The sequence below is a fragment of the Didymosphaeria variabile genome (genome assembly GCF_027946475.1).
Source record: "Didymosphaeria variabile strain IMI 356815 chromosome Unknown scaffold_3, whole genome shotgun sequence".
In the NCBI taxonomy this organism is placed as follows: Eukaryota; Fungi; Ascomycota; class Dothideomycetes; order Pleosporales; family Didymosphaeriaceae; genus Didymosphaeria; species Didymosphaeria variabile.
In genome coordinates this window covers 4,539,010-4,557,351 of record NW_026611622.1, presented here as the reverse complement: position 1 = coordinate 4,557,351, position 18,342 = coordinate 4,539,010, and the positions used below count along the sequence as shown (strand labels likewise).

At 54.2% G+C, this 18,342-nt stretch overlaps 6 protein-coding genes across 6 annotated transcripts; 1 reads left to right on the top strand and 5 right to left on the bottom strand.

Annotated features, from left to right (window-relative positions):
• Positions 1–243: 243 nt before the first annotated feature.
• On the bottom strand, positions 244–1,317 carry N0V89_004854 (uncharacterized protein; the record flags this gene model as incomplete). The annotated part of the gene is made up of 1 exon (XM_056213635.1): positions 244–1,317. The coding sequence occupies one exon, from the start codon at positions 1,315–1,317 to the stop codon at positions 244–246; it is 1,074 nt and encodes a 357-aa protein (XP_056073943.1).
• A 400-nt stretch (positions 1,318–1,717) lies between these two features.
• N0V89_004853 (uncharacterized protein) lies at positions 1,718–2,638 on the bottom strand (the record flags this gene model as incomplete). Its single annotated transcript, XM_056213634.1, has 2 exons — positions 1,718–2,568; positions 2,632–2,638. 2 exons carry the CDS (start codon positions 2,636–2,638, stop codon positions 1,718–1,720), a joined length of 858 nt encoding a protein of 285 aa, XP_056073942.1.
• A 3,280-nt stretch (positions 2,639–5,918) lies between these two features.
• On the bottom strand, positions 5,919–7,334 carry RNR2 (Ribonucleotide-diphosphate reductase (RNR), small subunit; the record flags this gene model as incomplete). The annotated part of the gene is made up of 4 exons (XM_056213633.1): positions 5,919–6,541; positions 6,594–6,909; positions 7,007–7,249; positions 7,302–7,334. 4 exons carry the CDS (start codon positions 7,332–7,334, stop codon positions 5,919–5,921), a joined length of 1,215 nt encoding a protein of 404 aa, XP_056073941.1.
• A 2,011-nt stretch (positions 7,335–9,345) lies between these two features.
• Positions 9,346–10,455, bottom strand: N0V89_004851 (uncharacterized protein; the record flags this gene model as incomplete). The annotated part of the gene is made up of 2 exons (XM_056213632.1): positions 9,346–10,395; positions 10,447–10,455. The coding sequence occupies 2 exons, from the start codon at positions 10,453–10,455 to the stop codon at positions 9,346–9,348; spliced, it is 1,059 nt and encodes a 352-aa protein (XP_056073940.1).
• A 1,423-nt stretch (positions 10,456–11,878) lies between these two features.
• Positions 11,879–13,877, bottom strand: VAC8 (Vacuolar protein 8; the record flags this gene model as incomplete). The annotated part of the gene is made up of 7 exons (XM_056213631.1): positions 11,879–12,207; positions 12,255–13,004; positions 13,054–13,299; positions 13,347–13,460; positions 13,513–13,633; positions 13,683–13,768; positions 13,829–13,877. 7 exons carry the CDS (start codon positions 13,875–13,877, stop codon positions 11,879–11,881), a joined length of 1,695 nt encoding a protein of 564 aa, XP_056073939.1.
• A 1,279-nt stretch (positions 13,878–15,156) lies between these two features.
• Positions 15,157–17,019, top strand: N0V89_004849 (uncharacterized protein; the record flags this gene model as incomplete). The annotated part of the gene is made up of 1 exon (XM_056213630.1): positions 15,157–17,019. The coding sequence occupies one exon, from the start codon at positions 15,157–15,159 to the stop codon at positions 17,017–17,019; it is 1,863 nt and encodes a 620-aa protein (XP_056073938.1).
• Between the last annotated feature and the right edge of the window lie 1,323 nt (positions 17,020–18,342).

Below are 18,342 nucleotides of genomic sequence, written 5' to 3'. Positions count from 1 at the left end.
GCGGGGCACGCGTCGAAACGAAGAGTGGGGAATGTTACTCTTGTATAGGACGAGGTGGTTCCACAACACCAGGAATGTGGCGATGTGTCACAGCCGATGCTCCATCTTTCCTCATCGGGGAAGCGCCGGACGATGTCACATCGATGCAACCCTTGACCGCGTCTCCAGATCCCACGGCCCGTCTCGTACGCCTTCGACGTGTTGTAGACGTCCAACGTTCACGCAGTAGCGTCGTTCCCCTCTTCATCCACAGCGGCGGTAAAGGTGCAGTTGGTACCGCATGTTCTCCAGCTCGATCGGGTAGCGGAGCGTATCAGGAAGGCGGAACCACTTGCTTTCTTCTTCTTTGATCTTCTCCCATTTTGGGGAGTCTTGCGCTTTGGATCCTGTGTCGAGCAATGTGTGGTCTAGGAGCCACTGCATAGGATATTTCTTTTCTGTGCCATTCAAGCTCACAGTCGAGTAGCTCCCCGGACTGTCTACGACAAGTAGTAGTGCTCCTGCTGACAAACTTGTTGTTAGGCTGAGTAAGAATTTCTGCGTGAGGGAGAGCGAGGTGGTGTACAGTTCGTTAAGCGTGAACAAGAGCGTGACTAGATCTGCTTTCCCCACCAATTTCGAAAGGATATCCAGCGGCGTGTTTAGGATATCGTGTTGGTGAAAGGCGACGCTGAAGCAGGCGGGATCTGTCAATGCCTTGTTCGCTTCTTGTGCGGCCGCAGATGCATATTTCGATAGCAGAGGCTTATTCACAACGCCGTCTCTTAATCTCGTTACTACGTTCGACCAGTCTGCGATATCGATTGCAGTGATATTCGCCTCAGCGCCGTGCTCTTCATTCACCGGTTCGAGAAGTTTCATCAGTCCGCCCAGAGTCACGATTTCGGCGCCCGCACCTCCTCCCAGGCATACAACGTCCCACTCCGCATCCTCTGTCTCTTCAGATACGCTGTGGAAAGGATTCAATTCGTCTTTCAGATCTTCGAAGATCTGCAGATAGCATAGCGCGCGACTAGGTGACCAACGCAGTGCGTACGCCTCCAGGTACTCTTCCTTGCCGAATGCGGTTGCAAAGTCGCGGTTATAAAGATGACCCTTCACTTCTTGGAGGAGCGGCTTAATATCTGAAGATAATCTGTCTGGAAAAGAGTTCTTGAAGACATTGAGCAGAAGTTGCAGCAGGTCGATTGGTAGAGTTGAAGATGGTGCAATTTCGGCCGCAGCCACGGGCGCTTTTGCTTTGGGTGGTTTGGAAGGTCCCTTTGACGGTGCCTTTTTGGTGGTTCTGTGCAAATTCCTGGATATTGGTGGCCCCATCGTGGTTGCACTGAAGGCTGTGAAGGTGCTGTTGCGTGGAAAGGTGGGGAGCAGGTGAGTTTTGATATTGATACGGAGCATTTGCAGGTTCTGATTAAGCGAGGCTGACGGAAATGTTTCCGAGAACTCCGACTTGAGAGGCCAGTCGCCTTTCTAAATGTCGAACAATGATTCGAACAATGATTAACTCACATGAATCAGGGGTAAATATTTACGATCATCGACCGATATATTACAAAGACTAAAACTGCAAAACAAATGCTATCGTGCTCATAATTCCTGTGTACCATCTTCCCATCCCTAATATACAAACCACGCTGTTTTCCTATTTATACAACACGAACAGGTAGCGTGCCCCTTTTCCATTTCCTATCTTTTTCCTTTCCGCTGACTCTTACCCCTACTCCACGACCTTGTTACACTTCGTACAAACCGCCACCTTCTCCTCATGCCCCACCGTCCCCTTCCACCTCATCCTAAACTCCGTGCCCCCACAACTCGCACACTTCTCCTCCTCAGCACTAATCTCGCTACTCAACTGGCTGACTACACTATTCCTGCCCCTGAGCTCCGGTCGCTCGTTGCCTTGCGGCGCAAGAAACCCGTTGCGCTCCGCTTGTGCGACCTTGCTCTTAGTGTTCCAAAACGCCCAGCTCTGCCCGTTGTACACCGAGAGCGGGTTCGAGAGGGTCGGCATGAGCTGCTTGTCGTGGGACTTGATCGGGTCAAAGTTGGAAATTTGACGGGTTTGTTGGGGTGGGCTTTTGACCTCAGGAGAGCGTGCTGGCTTTGATGGTGTCGAAGAGTCGGAGGCGGGGTTGCTGTGGTTCGTGGAAGAGCGGTCGATGGAGAAGGATGTTTTGGGTGTGCCGCTGGGGCCGGAGAGCGTGGTGCTGAGGGTGGGCATGGGGCCAAGAGCTGGCGAGTCGGAAGGCCGTGTGGAGGTTATGCTCGTGCGGCTCTTGTTTTTTCGGGGGGAGATGCTGCGGCCGATGCTGCGGCGGGAGGACTCGAAGCCGCCGTGGGCGAGGTCTTGCCGCCAGGTCATGATGCGTTCGTCTGCAGGTTGCGTAGATGTGCTGTCGCGTCTATTGCGACCAGTCCGAGTCGAAATGATACTGCTTGGTCGTCCGAGTCGCATGGAGCCTGTGCGGCGCGATATCCGGGAGGCAGCGTCCCAGTTGTCGGTCGCGCGGAGGCGCTTGTGATATGCGCAGTCTTGACGATAGACTTTGATTGCGCCAGTGTAGTCTGCTGTTACTATGATGTGGCCGTCCGTGTGCTAGGAAACGTCAGTGATGCTCCAAGAAATACACGGCATATAAGCTGATCAAACTACATACCGCTGATCGCGCGAGATACGCCGGGCTCTCCGCAACCTTTCTGAAGTTCGCCTCCGTCGGCGTAGGCTGCGCAGATCCCGCTTCTGTAGGCGGTTTCGAACCACCCAATGAGTCCTCGCGCGAAATCAGAGTAACCGGCGGCGGATTGCAAAGATCAAATATCGGATCTTCCGAAGCACTGAGGAGCTGCCTCGTCTTAAGCGGCGCAATCGTAGCACATGTCGTGATCGAGCCATGAGCTTCGAACATTTCCATAGGCCTTTGGTTTCTCTTCTCGCCCTCAAAGCCATTCGTAGACCAAATGTACGCTTTTCGGTCCTCGCTTCCGCATATGATGTGTTCTGTGTCCTCGGCAAATGTAGCTCTTATCTGGCTGCAATTGTTTTCATGTCCGCGAAACTTCATTTCCAAGTTCTTCTCCCGGAAGCCGTAGATTCTAACTCTGGAGTCGTTGCTCGTTATGAGTAATTTCACTTCGCCAGTACCGCTTCCTGGCGGCCAGCAGACGGCTTGTATGCCTGTGATCTTGCTACCTTTGGCATTTTGTCCTCTTGTAGACTTCACATGAATTTGACTCTGCCACTTGAGCCCTTCCGTATCGTAAAACATGCAGAGACCACCCAGAGTACCAGCTATGCAGGTCTTTCCATCTGGAGTAAAAGCAACCGAGGTGATCATGTCTGGTAATGAAACCGTATACGCTACTGACTTGTCTGGTATGCTCCAAAGACGCAATTTGGTGTCCAAGGAGCCAGCGAGGAAAAATCGGTCATCTCGAGGATGAAACTGAATCGACGGAACAAAGTCGTTGTGCTTGAAGGTGCACAAGGTTTCATTTCGGCTAATATGCCATAGCTTCACCGTTTTGTCCATCGATGAAGAAAGGAGGAAGTTGTTCTTGCTCCAACTCAGGTCGAGGATCGTCGATGTATGCCCCTGGTACTCCCTGATCGGCTTCTGGTGGAACACTGGCGCACTGAGTCTTGTCGAATGCCCCGACGCATTCGGATTGTGTTCCTCACTTTCGTGTGCTCTTCGATCGTCTGCCGTTCCGAGGACGGCCCAGACCCGCACGACCTTATCTTGCCCGCCTGCGGCCAAATACCTCCCATCCTTACTGAATTCTGTCGCCCAGATCGGATTCTGTACCCCCGCCGCTCCAGATGGTGTCGTGGAACTTGTCGTACCAATGCTCAACCTCTTCTTCCCCGCCCTCGTTCTTAACTCCTGCGCCAGGAATACGCGATCAAACTCCTTCTCCTTCTTGTACTTGCTTCGCATCTTAATGTACGCTGGCGGTGGAGGGTGCTTGGGGCTGAACCCCAAGTTGTCAACGGTATGGCTGAAGAGCTGTGCATCCATTCCCTCCGGTCGCGGGTCCCAGTCTCCCGCCTGTGAGCCATTATCGTCGGCATCGTCGAGGGTACCTTTTTTCTTGGTGCCTATGAAACGAGACAAGAAGGAGACGCCTTTCCTATTACTGACGTTAGCGAGTTAGCCTCGGTGTTGTGCTGCGTATGCTCCGCCCCATTACGAATACGCTCAGCATATACGAACGACGACCGATTGGGCGATGCTTGCGACTCTACACACTACCGCTTTTGGGAATGCAGTGCGGAACTACTCGCGGAGCCGCGTCTAAGGAGCGTACTCGTATAGGAATGTCTGCTCACTTCTTGTCTGCCTTGGCTCCTGCGCTGGCGTTCTCCCGCGTTGGCGTTTCGCTCGCTAACTTCGTATCCGCCCTTCCATCCTGTGGGCTCGTAGGCGACTGCCCACCGCCCGTTTCAGCATTTTGCGCGCGGAGCTTTTGAATCGTGAGTGAGGTATTTGTTCGTTGTAAGATTTGCTGAAACCTCAATTAGCCTCAAATGCCTCGCAGCCGGCCTAAACAGTACATACTTGCGAGAGCGGATCTATAGACTGCTGCGCTCTGTCCTCGGTATTCGCATCTTTTCCCGGTTTCGACTCGCCGTTCGATTGCGCGCTCGCCGTGGACGCCGGGTTTCGCAGTTTGGCAGCGAGCTTGCCTCCGTTCGTGAGGGAGCCTTTGGTGGGCAAGATTAGCATTATGGTACATAAGGTCGCGACTGGGATGGGACGCAACGTACCGTCACCCTTCACCGAGAACTTTCCCGTGTCCTGGCGCTCTAGGGGACTCGCATCTTTTGTTTGTGGGTCTGAAGCCCTAATCTTGGGCAGTACGTCGGCCATTGGCGTTGGCGATGCGTTTCAAGCTTCATCCCAGGAAGACCATGTGCGTTTCCTTCGTTGCCATGCACTGTCCCTGCAGCAAAGGTCGCTGGTCACCCAATAAACTCAGACTCTCTCGTCCAGAGCCGCCAATTGTGTCTTGTTGATCGCGCATACAGCGCAGCAAGCGTATCGTACGGTCTTGAGTCGTAGACGGTGTTATTGGAGCTGTTGTCGAGCTCTCACAGTGTTGTGATGCCCGCGGAAGTGAGCGGAGCAGTCACAGGCTTACCGATAGTCTTTGTAATTTGTACCGCGGCACCGTCGTGTTTTGATCGTTTTGACTTGCGGATCTAAGTGTCTAGTGGAGTTTACGGTAGCCCTGGCGGAAGTGACGGTTGAGATTCCCGGTGCCTCGCTCTCGGTAATGTGAACTGTTGTTCGCCCGACAGGTTCGGCCATGATGTCATGCATCCGTCTCCGAGGCGACCACGGTGCCAAACCACAGTACATGCGGAAACGTATATTAGTGGCGAACTTCAACATCGTGGTGTCGCTCCCTCAACCTCACGTGAAGCGTGATTAAAGATGCTGAGGTTGAGCTTGGGTTGACTTGGGCCATGCTTGTCAAGGCTTGGACCCCCGGTCACGGTTTTCGGGCTTGCAGCCCTGTTCCACCGTACACAGGCCGCCTCGCCAAGTCAGTGCCACGACCATCACTCATTGAAGCATGCAATTGTTTTTGAAAGTTCAGAAGATCGTTATTCAAATCGCGAGTGTCTTATCCTATCCTACTCAGCCCCGGCTGCCATGATAGTCATTCGCGTCCTCGCGTGCCCGTCCCAATCCAAATACCCGCTGTGAACGCCGTATAATCAAAGCGCATGAAACCAGGTATCAAAAGCAGCCGCTATGGCGGCGATATACTCGCTGTACCGTGTCTGACTCCGGCAATGCAGAGAGGTGAAGGTATGCAAAAGGGTAACCCAGCACCCATGCCCCAAGTCTGAAGGGGAATACATCTAGGAAAGGGTAGAAATAAGAGTAAAAGTGGAAGAGACATGTCTAGAAGTCCTCGTCGAAAGCGAAGTCGCCAGTCAAGTTCTTGCTTTCCTCTCCGGGTGATGATGCACCGTTCTGCTCGTGCTTCTTGGTGCTGGCCATGACACCGGCTTTCTGGTAGTCACCGACACGCTTCTCAAAGAAGTTGGTCTTGCCAGCAAGCGAGATGTTCTCCATGAAGTCGAAGGGGTTGGTGGCATTGTAGACCTTGGAGTTGCCGAGAGACAACAGCAGGCGGTCAGCGACGAACTCGATGTACTGGCACATGAGGGTGGCGTTCATGCCGAGCAGAGCGCAAGGAAGAGCGTCAGTGAGGAACTCCTTCTCGATGACGACAGCCTGGGTAATGATGTCCTCGACAAGAGACTTGTTGGGGCGGGACTTGAGGAGGGAGAAGAGCAGGCACGCGAAATCAGTGTGCATGCCCTCGTCGCGCGAGATGAGCTCGTTGGAGAAGGTGAGTCCAGGCATCAGGCCACGCTTCTTGAGCCAGAAGATTGACGCGAAGGAACCGCTGAAGAAGATACCCTCAACAGCAGCAAAAGCGACGAGACGCGTCGCAAAGGTAGAGTTCTTGTCTGAGATCCATCGCAAAGCCCAATCGGCCTTCTTGCGGATGCAGGGAACTGTGGCACGCGTTAGGTACGCATCGTGCAGTGTGAGTGCGGGGCAACTTACTGTTGTCGATGGCGTTGAAAAGGTATGAGCGCTGCTTGGGCTCGCTAATGTATGTGTCGATCAACAGAGAGTAGGTCTCGGAGTGGACGTTCTCCATCATGATCTGGAAGCCGTAGAAGCATCGTGCCTCAGGTATTTGTACTTCGCCGCTGAATCGCTCGACCAGGTTCTCATTGACGATGCCGTCCGATGCGGCGAAGAAAGCGAGGACGTGTGAGATGAAGAAGCGCTCGTCGTCGTTGAGGCGCTTGTTCCAGTCGTGGAGATCCTTGGAGAGATCGATCTCCTCAGCGGTCCAGAAAGAAGCTTCGGCCTTCTTATACATGTGCCAGACCTGGGAGAGAAGATGTTAACTACCATGTACCTAAGACGCGATATGACGCGTGTGGAAGAGCATTGACGCGTCGACTTACATCGTGGTACTTAATTGGGAACAGCACAAAGCGGTTGGGGTTCTCTTGTAGCAAAGGCTCGTGTGCCTCTTCCTCCTTGATCGTGGGTGCGGTGGTGAGCTTCGTGGGCGCGTCATCCTCTTCGGAGAGATCTGGTATGCCGACAATGGGCTTGTACACATTCTCCTTGTCCGCCGAAGACTCGAAGTTGAGCTTCTTTGCGGGTGAGTCGGACATCTTCAATGAATCCACTGCTTGAGCAGCCTGTACAAGAGTGAGCAAGACGCGTCTACATGTTGAGGAATGGGTGGCTAACCTGCTTCGACGGGGTTAAAGTGACGGCAGACATTGTGGATGAAAGATTTGTGTGTAGTCGTAGCTAGTCCTTCAGTGGAGCGGACGTAGAAGTAAAGAAGTATCAATCGAGGCAAGAGTAGTGAGATGCGTTGTGGTGGAAGTGGAAGAAGACAAAGGCGCGTCTTAAAGCTTGAAGAACGGATCACGTGAAGACGTGCTAGCGTGGAAACTTTGAAGGCTGGTACGCCAAGATCATCGAGTCCGAGCTATGACCTCACGTCTTCGATCGCATTTGCCATTGAATTGTGCTGCAGCCTAACCGCCGGATCCCAATCATGATTCGATTAAAACAGGTAACAGCGATGCGCTTTCGAATGATACCAATGTCTGCGTTCCTTTCCATTGACTGCTACAGAAAATCGACTCTTCAAGTTCCTCTGTCGCGTCGCGTAGCCACAAAAACAGTCCAAGCTTCGACGCGTTCTCGCGCGCTGATTCGGGGCCCGCACGCACAGAAACAGGCCAGCATCCCGCGCCCTGTCCGAGGCGGCTGAATTGGAGCCCCGCTATGCTTGTTGTCCGAGACGCGCCCATCGCATACGCGCATGTGGCTGCAGAGCTCACATTGTGCTGCTTGACCAATTGATGTTCTATTCCGGGATGTACACCCTTCAGGACTCCTCCGTATAAACCAATCTTACATTTGTACGCCTTTGAGAGATGAGGATTGCACTTCCGAAATCCAATTGAGGGCCCAAGTTGCGACAATTACGCACGCGCATGCAGCTCGGATCAGATAAGGCCCCCTCTGAATCAGACCTCCACCAGATCCGCGACGCGTTACGAGTTGCTTACCAGATCCTTACGAGAGGCCTCCACAGCAATGGCTATGCTTGTCAAGGTTCCTAGCAAGATGCAGCGCCAACGTGTTGACTCAATTCACATCTTGTAACAGTACTTCCATACTATCCGCGATCTTCAAGACGCACCAAAGCAACGACCAGACATTAAACCCAGGCACACGCACGCGCGCCTGAGAAGTTATGCATGCAGCATGCACGCGTCTGCTCGGCCCAGCTCGGAACACAGATCATCAGATTAGATTTTCATCTGATAATGGTGCTACGCCCAGCGCCCCACGAGGCTGGGGATCTGCATCCGGTCCTCCTTGGGCTCGTGCTCGTTGCCCCGATGAACGCGACGCGAAACGCGTTGTGCTACTCAATGGATTTCTCAGCCTGATCACCATGGGCGACCATAGAAATTGGATGATCCTTACCAGCCTCTGCATAATTCCAGGTTGTGCAAAGTAGACATCGGTTTGCTATGTATTGGACTTTGCTGGGAGTTTAGCGGAGCAGTTCCGCGACGCGTCTCGCTTTTCTTTCGTTACCTGTGGTTAGATGCTACTGATCTCACGACTGCTCCCGCTTTTCATACTCGAAATCAGCCGTACACTTGTTTACTTGCCAACTCTGTTGCGCAAAAGTAAGCGCTCGCTTGTAGTCACACTCATCTCCCAACATAGCCATCACGCTTCAATCGGGTACTTTCATCAACAAAGCCACTCCCCTCATGCAATCTGGGTCTGCTCATTAGATCCAACCTCATTCTTATCCCATGCACTCCGTTCCTGTTCATCTTCGTTCCACTCATTCGCCAAGCTTCTCTACTATGAAGATACAACCGCACCCGGGTACGCGTCAAGCGGGCGTATAATATCAAATGCAAAGATTAGACACGCTTCATAAACCGATACACCCCAGGACACGATCCAGGATCCGACATCTGAAGGTTTCGAAAATGGTATGATGTCAAGCAAGCTTTCCAGTGCCCGTCATGTATATTGACACAGGTCATACCCAAAGCGCACCTTGATGCTAAACGCCCTTAATGCTCGTCTCGGAACCACCATCCCTACGCCATGTCTACCCCCGTCCTCCCCTACCCAAGCAACGCCCCCAATCCGGCGTACACACAAACTTCTCCTTAATCCTTCCATAACTATACACCTCCCCGCATCCTCCGGCACCACCCGCCTCCCCTCCTCAACCACTTCCAAACTAACCACCTCCTGCAGAAAAGACGAGGGATTCCCCGGCCCAATCAAGTAGCTCGTGCCCCCAGTCGAGCGTCGTGCGCCCGGACGCGTGCACGCGCATCTTGCCCACGCGGCCGGAGGCGAAGCGTGCGCCGGTGGAGGTGTCTGCGCGGGGTCGGAGAAGTCGTCTGTTGGTTCTTTTTGACGGTGGGCTGGCCGGGTGGGGAGGTGCTGCTGCGGGTGCGGGTTGCGCGTCGGAGGGCTCTTGTTTGATTTTCAGATGTTGTTGGCCGGGGAGGAGGAGTTCTGGCATGATAGGGGGGAGTTGGAAGAGGTAGGTGTGGTCGTCGCGGACGGAGGGCTTGCTTGCGTTTGCGACGGCGTCGAGCATGGGGACGTCGCCGGATGGATCGGGCTGTTGTTCGTCCTCTGGGGGGCCGAGTTCCTTGCGCATGCCGATGAGGTTGTACTGGATGCGCTCCCATTCCTGGCGCTCTTCGTCGGTCTGGAAAGAGGGGATTGCGGTGCTGTGGACTTTTGGTTTGCGTTCGCGCTCGGGCGAGTGTTCGGTTTTGATCGGGGCGGCGATGCCTACTTGTTCTCTGGAAGCGCCTTCGTCGTCGCTGGATATGGGCTCAGGTTTCACTTTGGCCTCGCCGTCTGTTCCGTCTGAATCTTGCCATACGCCCTTGTATGATTTGCTCTCGCCTGTGATTTCCACCTCTTTCGCTTTCCCCTTCCCTTTGTGAGAACCCTCCGTGGCTGGCCCACTCGATGCCTGCGCTTGTTGCGGCGCGTTGGCTTCTGTGCTAGCATCTGTATTGATGCCAAAGGTCTTCTCTTTGTGTGGTTTTCTCCCAATGCGAATCGGCAAATGCCCATGTGATCTCGGCGCTGGTTCTTCTTCGTTCTCGTCTGACGATAACTCGATGAAGTCAATGTTCTTCCTCGGGAACTCTGCGTTCTGTTCGTCATCGTCGTCTGATGACATGTAGCCTCCACCTCCTCCTCCCTCCGGCGCCGCCGCCACCTCCACCACCACCACCTCCCCCTCCACTCCTGCCTCCCGGTCCTGCATCGTCGTCCTCGTTCTTAACGCGTGTTTCCCGTGAGCCTGAACCACCACCGCCATATCCGCTCGCGCTGGCTCGATTCTTGTCTGTGAACTCTTAGAACGATTCCAATATATACCGTTCTGCGCAGACTTACCTGGTTTGTGGCCTCCAAAAAACGACGAAACACCAGTGTGACCACCTCTCCCTCTCCCCTCATTCCTCATCTTCTCGCGCCTCTCCGCAGCCTCAACCGCCTTCTGCTTCTTTTCCGCCAACTTATCACGCTCTTTATTCCGCTCTCTTTCCCGCTGTAAATCTGCGGCATTTCGCGCCTCGCGTTCCTCCTTGCTTCTCCGACCAGCGTTCGTAGGTAGGAGCATGGATTTTTTGCCTCGGACCGATGCGCCGCGCCGCACGGCGGGTGATGCGGAGCGTGATGCTGGTCCGGCACTCTTTACACTAGCTAGCCGTGTACTTGGAGCCGCGGAAGATTCTGGCGCTGGTGTAGACGTGGAAGATACTGATCTGGCACAGAGTCAGCGATATGGTCAAAGGCTTTGCTTCGAGTGGACGTACAATGGATCGGTCGAAGAACCCTCCACCGTCGCAGCAACAGCTGCATCCGCATTCGCGCCATCCTCAATCTTGGGCAGCGCTGCTGGGTCTGGTACAACTGCTGGCTCTGTCGGTGCGGCGGGGGCAGCTTGAGGATCGGCTTGCGGGGCGGGAGTTTCAGTCGCGGCTCGAGCTGATGCGCCTCCTCGGGTCGTTCCTCCTCGACCGCGCGGTCTCCCTCTCCCTCTCCCTCTTGGTGGTGCAGCCTTCGGAGGCATTGTGTGTGCGTTTGGAGGCTGCGCGATTGGAATGATTCGAGGTTTGTCTGTCTCTAGAAAATGTGAGCTCTTATCGATATCGGCTCGCTTAAAGTTACCTCGAGGGCAACGTCACTCGAGGGGTAGTGCATGAGCTCCTAAACTTCTCTCATGTGCTGGGTGACCAGAACCTTTTGTTAATCAATCTGGACTATCCATATCGAATTGGTTTTTTGTCTTCAACGTACGGTTTGAGGTGCCGAGCATGCTAAGATGTAGCAACACCATTTTAGATCGAACATTCACACAGTAAATAAAACGCCAAGTCCGACCTGTCGTCCAAAGCCTCAAAGGCTGCATAAATCATTCATATTCTACCTTGCCCAGCAGCCGACCAACAGGTGCGGAGCGCTTCTAAGGCGTCATCCCGACTAACAATTACAATCTTCGCATGACAAAAATGTCCCCTACCGGACAGAATACAATGAGACCTTGGTATGCCGAAAACAATAAAGAGACTAAGCTCCGCCCATGCTCGCTACGATTGTTGATAATTCGCTCCGAAAACGCCGCGAATCCAAGCACCATGCGTGAGCACGGAGACAACAGAGAGAAACCGCATTAGCAAAACGTTAAATGAGAGTCAGAAATGGGGATATCGATATGGGTATAATAAGCGATTCAAGGTTTAGCCCTCCATGAGGGTTTTCGGTGTCTTGCCCAGGATTTCGAGACAACGGCGTGCGAGGCTGACAACCTCGCCTTCGCCGTCTTCGTTGTCCTCCTCGTCTGACTCGATGTTGCGCTCGGAGATGTCTGTAACCATGCGGACAATCTCGGTCGACTTGGCGATGAGTTCAAGTAACCGGTCGTCCTCGGATTCAAGTAGTTGGAGAAGAGTCCAGATAGCGATGTGCTGGAACGTCGGGTCCCCACTTGCAAGGAAGCGGCGGAGGTACCCGTGAATACCGCCTTCAGGTTGCGTCCAGTTCTGGATGAATATGGTATAATCGCCCACTGTTCGTATTAGCACAAGGCTTAAGGAATACTATCCGGAATCTTACCTTTAGACGATAGATTTCCCAACGCTGCAGCACTGTTTCCCTGGACCTCGATACTATCGGATTCCGTAAGGGGTATCAGTACATCAAAAACACCAAGACTCAATAGATGAGGCTTCAGTTCTTCGCTTAGCGCGAGGACGGCAATAGCTGCCGTCATTTCCGACTGAACCGAGAGGCGGACGTTCAGTACCAATTGTTTGCATTTTTGGACAGCCCCGGCTTCAAGGACCAGTTGCTTGTTCTTGTCCGAACTAGCGGCAAGATTGCGAAGCGTGGAGATGGCGTGACACTGGATCTCGTCGTTGTCCGTTGAACCGAGCAGGTCAACAAGCGGTCGAAGGAAGCCAGCATCGATGATGGGAGATTCGTTTGCGGGATGGATGGAAATGTTTCGTATGCATGCAACGGCGGAGAGAATAAGAGGGAGATAGGATGATTGCAATAGTCGTAAAAGAGACGGCAGGCCCCGAGCGCGCACAATATCGAGCTGGTAGCGTTCGTCTGATGCAAGATTTCGCAGTGCCAATGCAGCCTGGCACTGAACTTTCGGAGATGAAGATTCCATAAGATGGACCAGAGATTGGACAAGGCGTCCTTCAGTCTGGGCGAGTTTTGCGCGGTTGCTGCCGTCGACGGCAATGTTACTAAGAGCTGTTGTACAGTAGTATTGAACATCGACATCGGTGGAGTTGAGGAGCTGGACCAGTACCGGAATGGCACCTGCGTTGACAAGCTGCTGTCTGTTGTCGTCTGCACTATTATCAGCATATGTCGTATCGCAATGTCTCGGGAATCGTACCTGAGTGCGTCATGTTGAGCAATGCACCCGTTGCATTCCGTTGCACCCGCATATCCTTGGATTTTGCAAGTCTGGTCAAGGGCTGCAGAGCGCCAGATCGTGCTATCTTAGATTTGTTGTCCTCGTGCGTTGCTAGGTTCGTAATGCATCCGACAGCATTGCACTGCACCTCTACGTTGGGCGAGTTCATCTGCTTGATCAAAGGCGCCAGCCCTCCCAGCGCCACAATGGCGACCTTGTTCTCCGCTGGGTTCTGTCAGCAGGTGGTGGAGGAGCCTTGTCCTGTAACGTACTGTTGACGGCGAGGTTGCCCAGCGCAGCGCTTGCGGCACGCTGTACCTCAATGTCTGGGTTCTGGAGCAAGAATAGGATGGGCTCGAGGGTATCGCGGTCGACTTCCCTGACATCTGCCATGCAGCTGTTAGCGCCATTCGTGGGGCAGCGAACGCGGAGAGGTACCTCTTTCTGTTATTTCGGCAAAGGTCAAACTTGCCGATCTTTGCAAATCGATGTTGTCTGAGTATACAAGAGTACTTAATGCGCGGAGGGGTTCTCCGGAGAAAAAATCGGTTTCGGCTCGCTGCAGCGGGTCAGTACAGGCTCGAGGGTGCAGCAGCTCGCAGACTGACGTTTTCCAAGAAGCCCAGCAGGTCGGCGACAGCTTCCCGCTCGCTGTCTGCTAGCACTGGATCATATATGCTGTCTTTCGAGCGTCCTTGAGTGACCTATTAGCGATGATGGACGACGCGAGGGTGCTGGTAGGCGGGGAGCGTACCACCGCAGCAGGTCGCGAAGAGCTTCGAAGCAAAGTTGGACAGCCCCATGGCGGGCAACGTCGCAGCCGGGCGGTCCGTCCTCTTGGGGCGGGCGATGGAACGGCGACGGAGAGCTCGAGGCGGGTGCAGTGACGCCGAGGTCTACTGCGAGCTCTGGCTGTGGATGATGAGATGAGGGTCTGGTTGCTGCGATACGGTCGTTCAGCGAGACAACAGACCAGGTGGGTCTATGCCGCTTCGGGCATCTAGCGGGTAGCAGGCGCGCCCGTGCCGTGCACATGGGCAGCCTCGCCGCCTCGCCTGGTCTCAACAGCGCCTTGGTGATGCTCCAGCGACGCCTCGAGGAGCTGCCTGCGCTGCGAAACTGGCCCTCTGCTGCGCTTCAACGTCCCTGACGCTAGAGAACCGTCGACCAAGCAGTTCCAAGCCCGTCCGCATGACGAGAAGGCTGCGGCTGCAACAACGGGCGACGTCATGTCAACCCGCTTACTCGGGCGCTCTTCGCCCGCCGGGCTTCTTCCAAGGTGCTTCTTCATTTGCTGGCGGCGCAGACATCGTGTTTCGTCGCTACTCGCTCCACTGCCTAGCGGGTGGGCAGGCGAGATCCGTTTACCCTGCATATCGTCGCAGCCAACTCGACGCTCCCCACTGTCACATGCATGAGCATCCCGCGGGCAGTCTCTGCGTCACAATCGAATGTGTTGAGTGGCGTGGCACCGAATCCACTGCGCCGAGTTACTTACTGCCTATCTCTGCGCCATCTGCTCTCGGTCTATGATCTGCTCGCGCCCCAGAATATCATGTACCACGATATCGCCGCCGCCCGCACTCCTCTCTCGTACTCGAGCTTACCAATGGCTGCCTACGATAGGCACTGTGCTAACTGTGAAGAAACGAATCATGGCGGTCCATGGCTCACGTGTCTCATTAGAGTTTCCTTCACGCCCTCCCCGGCGCAAGCCGGCGTGGGGTCGCTTGGCCGTCGCTTGCAGGTAGCAAAAACGTCCTGCGCCCGGGCCCCAGACAAAGAACCTTAACCTTCTGCCTCCAACGCTCGCGAGCTACATCTAATTGCTATTCTCTTTGCTTCACCGCATCCACGCTTCACCTGTCACTTGAAGCCCGTGTCGCCGAGCGCATCGCCGCTCGTCGCGGCGACACTTGTACCGCTTGCAGCTCCGCTAGTCGCACAGGTCGACACATTCTATTACCCTCGCACATTACCTCCCACCCACCAACCTCACCCCACGGGTGCCGCATATTAATACACGGCGCACACCTGAGGTCTGCACCCACAGTGACTCTGTCTGCCGGTTACATGGCCCCAATGACGGGATCCTCACATAGTTTCCAGAAGCTCAGAATCGATACCTCGACCCCCAAGCCCGCTCCCTCTACCTTCGCGTCCATCAGGCGTGACACTCCCCAGAATGGCGCTGCTGAATCGCAACTGTCGGCGGAATTTGCAGAGGCCGACGGCCACGAACACGCTCATGCCATTCCCATAGACCGCGATGGTCACGGCACGAACGGCCACAGACCCTACGCACACCAAGACGCAGCCGTTGCTGTGACTAGCAGCAGCAGCAGCGAAGAAGACATCGAACAGCAATTTCGACGACGAGCCAAGTCCATCACCTTCAACAAAGAAGTTACTCTCGACAGCGGTAACCGTCATGCGATCGAAGTACCCTTGCCCAAGTCGAAAACGGTGCCACGCAGTTTCGAGAGTGATGGGTCGAACGAGCAGGACTACTTCGAGATGCAGATGCGTCAGCAAAGGCTTCCCCAGCAGCCGAAGAACGCGTCAAGGTATCCTCTCCTCCAGACCACTGTCGATGAACTTGCTGCAGGTCAAGAGTACAATGACAACGTTGCATCTTTGACTTCAGAGACGACGGCATCGCCGTTGGAAGAAGTGCACACGCCTCGAGATGAGCCGTCCGAGTATATGCTCTCTCCTTTGCACACCAGTTCCCCAATTGGGTTTCCGCAGATGGACGAGAAGAAAAGGCGCAATCCGCCAGGGCGCTCGAAGAGCTATCAGGTGGGTGAAGGCGACAGTATTCTGCGACGAGGAAGCCGCCGCGCTTCAGCCCGTACTGGCCGCTCATTGTCATCCATGTCACCAGCTGCATCGTTCTTGGCCAGCTACAAGACCCACGGCCCACTTAAGCCTCCGCAGCCCGACGACGAAGGCCAAGGGATCGGCTACGACGGCGAGTACATCATAGGAAAGCAAATTGGTTGGGGTGGATTCAGCGTCGTCAAGGAGGTCATGAGCTTTGAAAATGGCAAAAGAGTTACCAATGCGGTCAAGATTGTTCGAAAGCAGGTTGACGACAAAGACGAGCTAGAGAACGACCAAATCCAAACCCAGTTCGATCATGAGGTGGAAATTTGGCGGTTCTTACGGCACGCTTATATTCTTCCTCTCATGCGAGTATACACGACCGACTTTGCGACCTTCTGTATCACCAAGTTGAACAAGGGCGGTACGCTCTACGACCTGGTACGCGAAATGCACAAGAACAAGAAGAACGGTCTCGCAGCCAAGCTGGCGAAGCGCTATGTCTATCAATTGGCATCGGCAGTACGGTACCTGCACAACGACGTACAAGTTGTGCACCGAGACATCAAGTTGGAGAACTGCCTGCTAGACATGACCGGGCCCCGGGCTGATGTCGAAGGTGGCGATGTCCTGCTGTGTGACTTTGGCATGGCGGATTTCATCGTCAGCGACCAACGTGACAGCCCCGAACCGCAGTCTGTCGGTCAAAACCACAATATCGGCCCTTCTGGCACCAGCACCTGCATTGTCGGCAGCCTGCCGTACGCGGCGCCTGAGCTGTTCACTAGCAATGTTCCCATTTTCTCTCCGGCTGCGGACGTGTGGGCCTTCGGGGTGGTCGTGTACGCGCTGCTGACGGGCTACCTGCCTTTCAACGAAGGCTTGAATGCCAGAACAGCCATCAAGATTCAGAACGCCGAGTATGATCTTGACCTTCTTCGAAACTCGGAAGCTCTTCAAGAGCGTGACGCCGCAGAGGCACTTGCCCTGGTGACGGGGTGTCTGACCATCGACCCCGAAAAGCGCTGGAATATCCACGATATCCTCGAGTGCCCCTGGTTGGCTGGCTGTTCGCAACTGTATGAAGAAGTGGACCGGCCATGGCTTGCAGGCTCCTGAACCTTGCGGAAACGTTCGAATCCTCATGGTGGATTGTGCCACCCAGATACACTACGCTTCGGCGAACTTTTCAGTAGGAAGGTACGCACATGACGACATGGCGGTCGTTTAATCAGTATCAGATACCCATTTCGCTGCGGGCTGGATGTCTTTTCCTTTATTTCGTTTTGTTTTGCATTGCTCTGCTCAGTCTTTCTGTCATTTTCTGGTTTATGGATACCCCGCTCCCGTCTCTCTCTGCAGCTGGTCTATACGATACTTGTCTCCAAGCATGGCGCATCTTCCGTTGCTCGTACGATGTTTGTTCATGGCGTTGAGTATCGGCATCGGTTTGTGCACAGGCTGGTCTATGGGCTTATTATCTTGCAATTAATTCCGGTTCGTCGCTCGTGCATGGCGGTTTGTTGCGTTATTCGCTGTATCATTGTCTCAAGCAAGCTTCGTGCGATGTATATGCAAGTAATATGATCACGATTATGGATGCTGGCGTTGCTTTTTGTCCTGTGGTCGGTGCGAAGTGCAGTACAACTAGAACTGTGCGACGCCATGCACGTGGCGGTGCTGTCCATTGGATGTTTCTCAGTCCAGTGCGTCCTTCGCTCGCGTGCTCGTTTATCGTTCGATGAGATTTGTCCTCGGAACACTGCCTCTTCCTAGATCTCACCAGCCCAGGTCGGTCGATGCGTGCCGAGCACAGCCCGCCGAAATGCGGACCGTGGTATGTCACTGCCCATACCTCATGACACACTCTCAGGCGTCAAAAGCTTGGATGTGGAAGAAGATTTTTGAAAAGGAAGGCGCGTTCAGAGCGATGTTACTCCAGAAATCAATATATCACTAGTCTACCTTATATGCAGCTCACGAGATGCGTGCATATGCAGGTTGACGTCTCTATCGGGCGTAGGATCTGCTGCAGGGGTAGGGCCATGCAGGCGTCTGACCTCGGTGTGAATGCACTGTAGTTGAACTTCCCCGGACGCCCCCATCTGCGCTCTACCCCGCGCTTCCGCAATGCAACATGGACCGGTTGCGTCTTCACTTGCAGGCGTTTCCACCACTAGAAACGGGTGGACGAAGTCGTCGCGCTTTGTACAGCTCCTTCTCTTTGCAGTTGGTCTCTAAGATGCTATGAGAGCGGCGGTAGACGAACCTGCATAACGAACGGCAAAGGGAGGAACCCAGCTTCATCTCATAGCTAACCAGCTGAGCTCAAATTCTAAGGCTACACGACCCAATGCTCAACACCCAGCGTCGCACAGCTCTCACACCCAGCTTGCTCGTTCGTGTCCAGCAGCACAACCCACACACCTGGTGAGCTAGCCA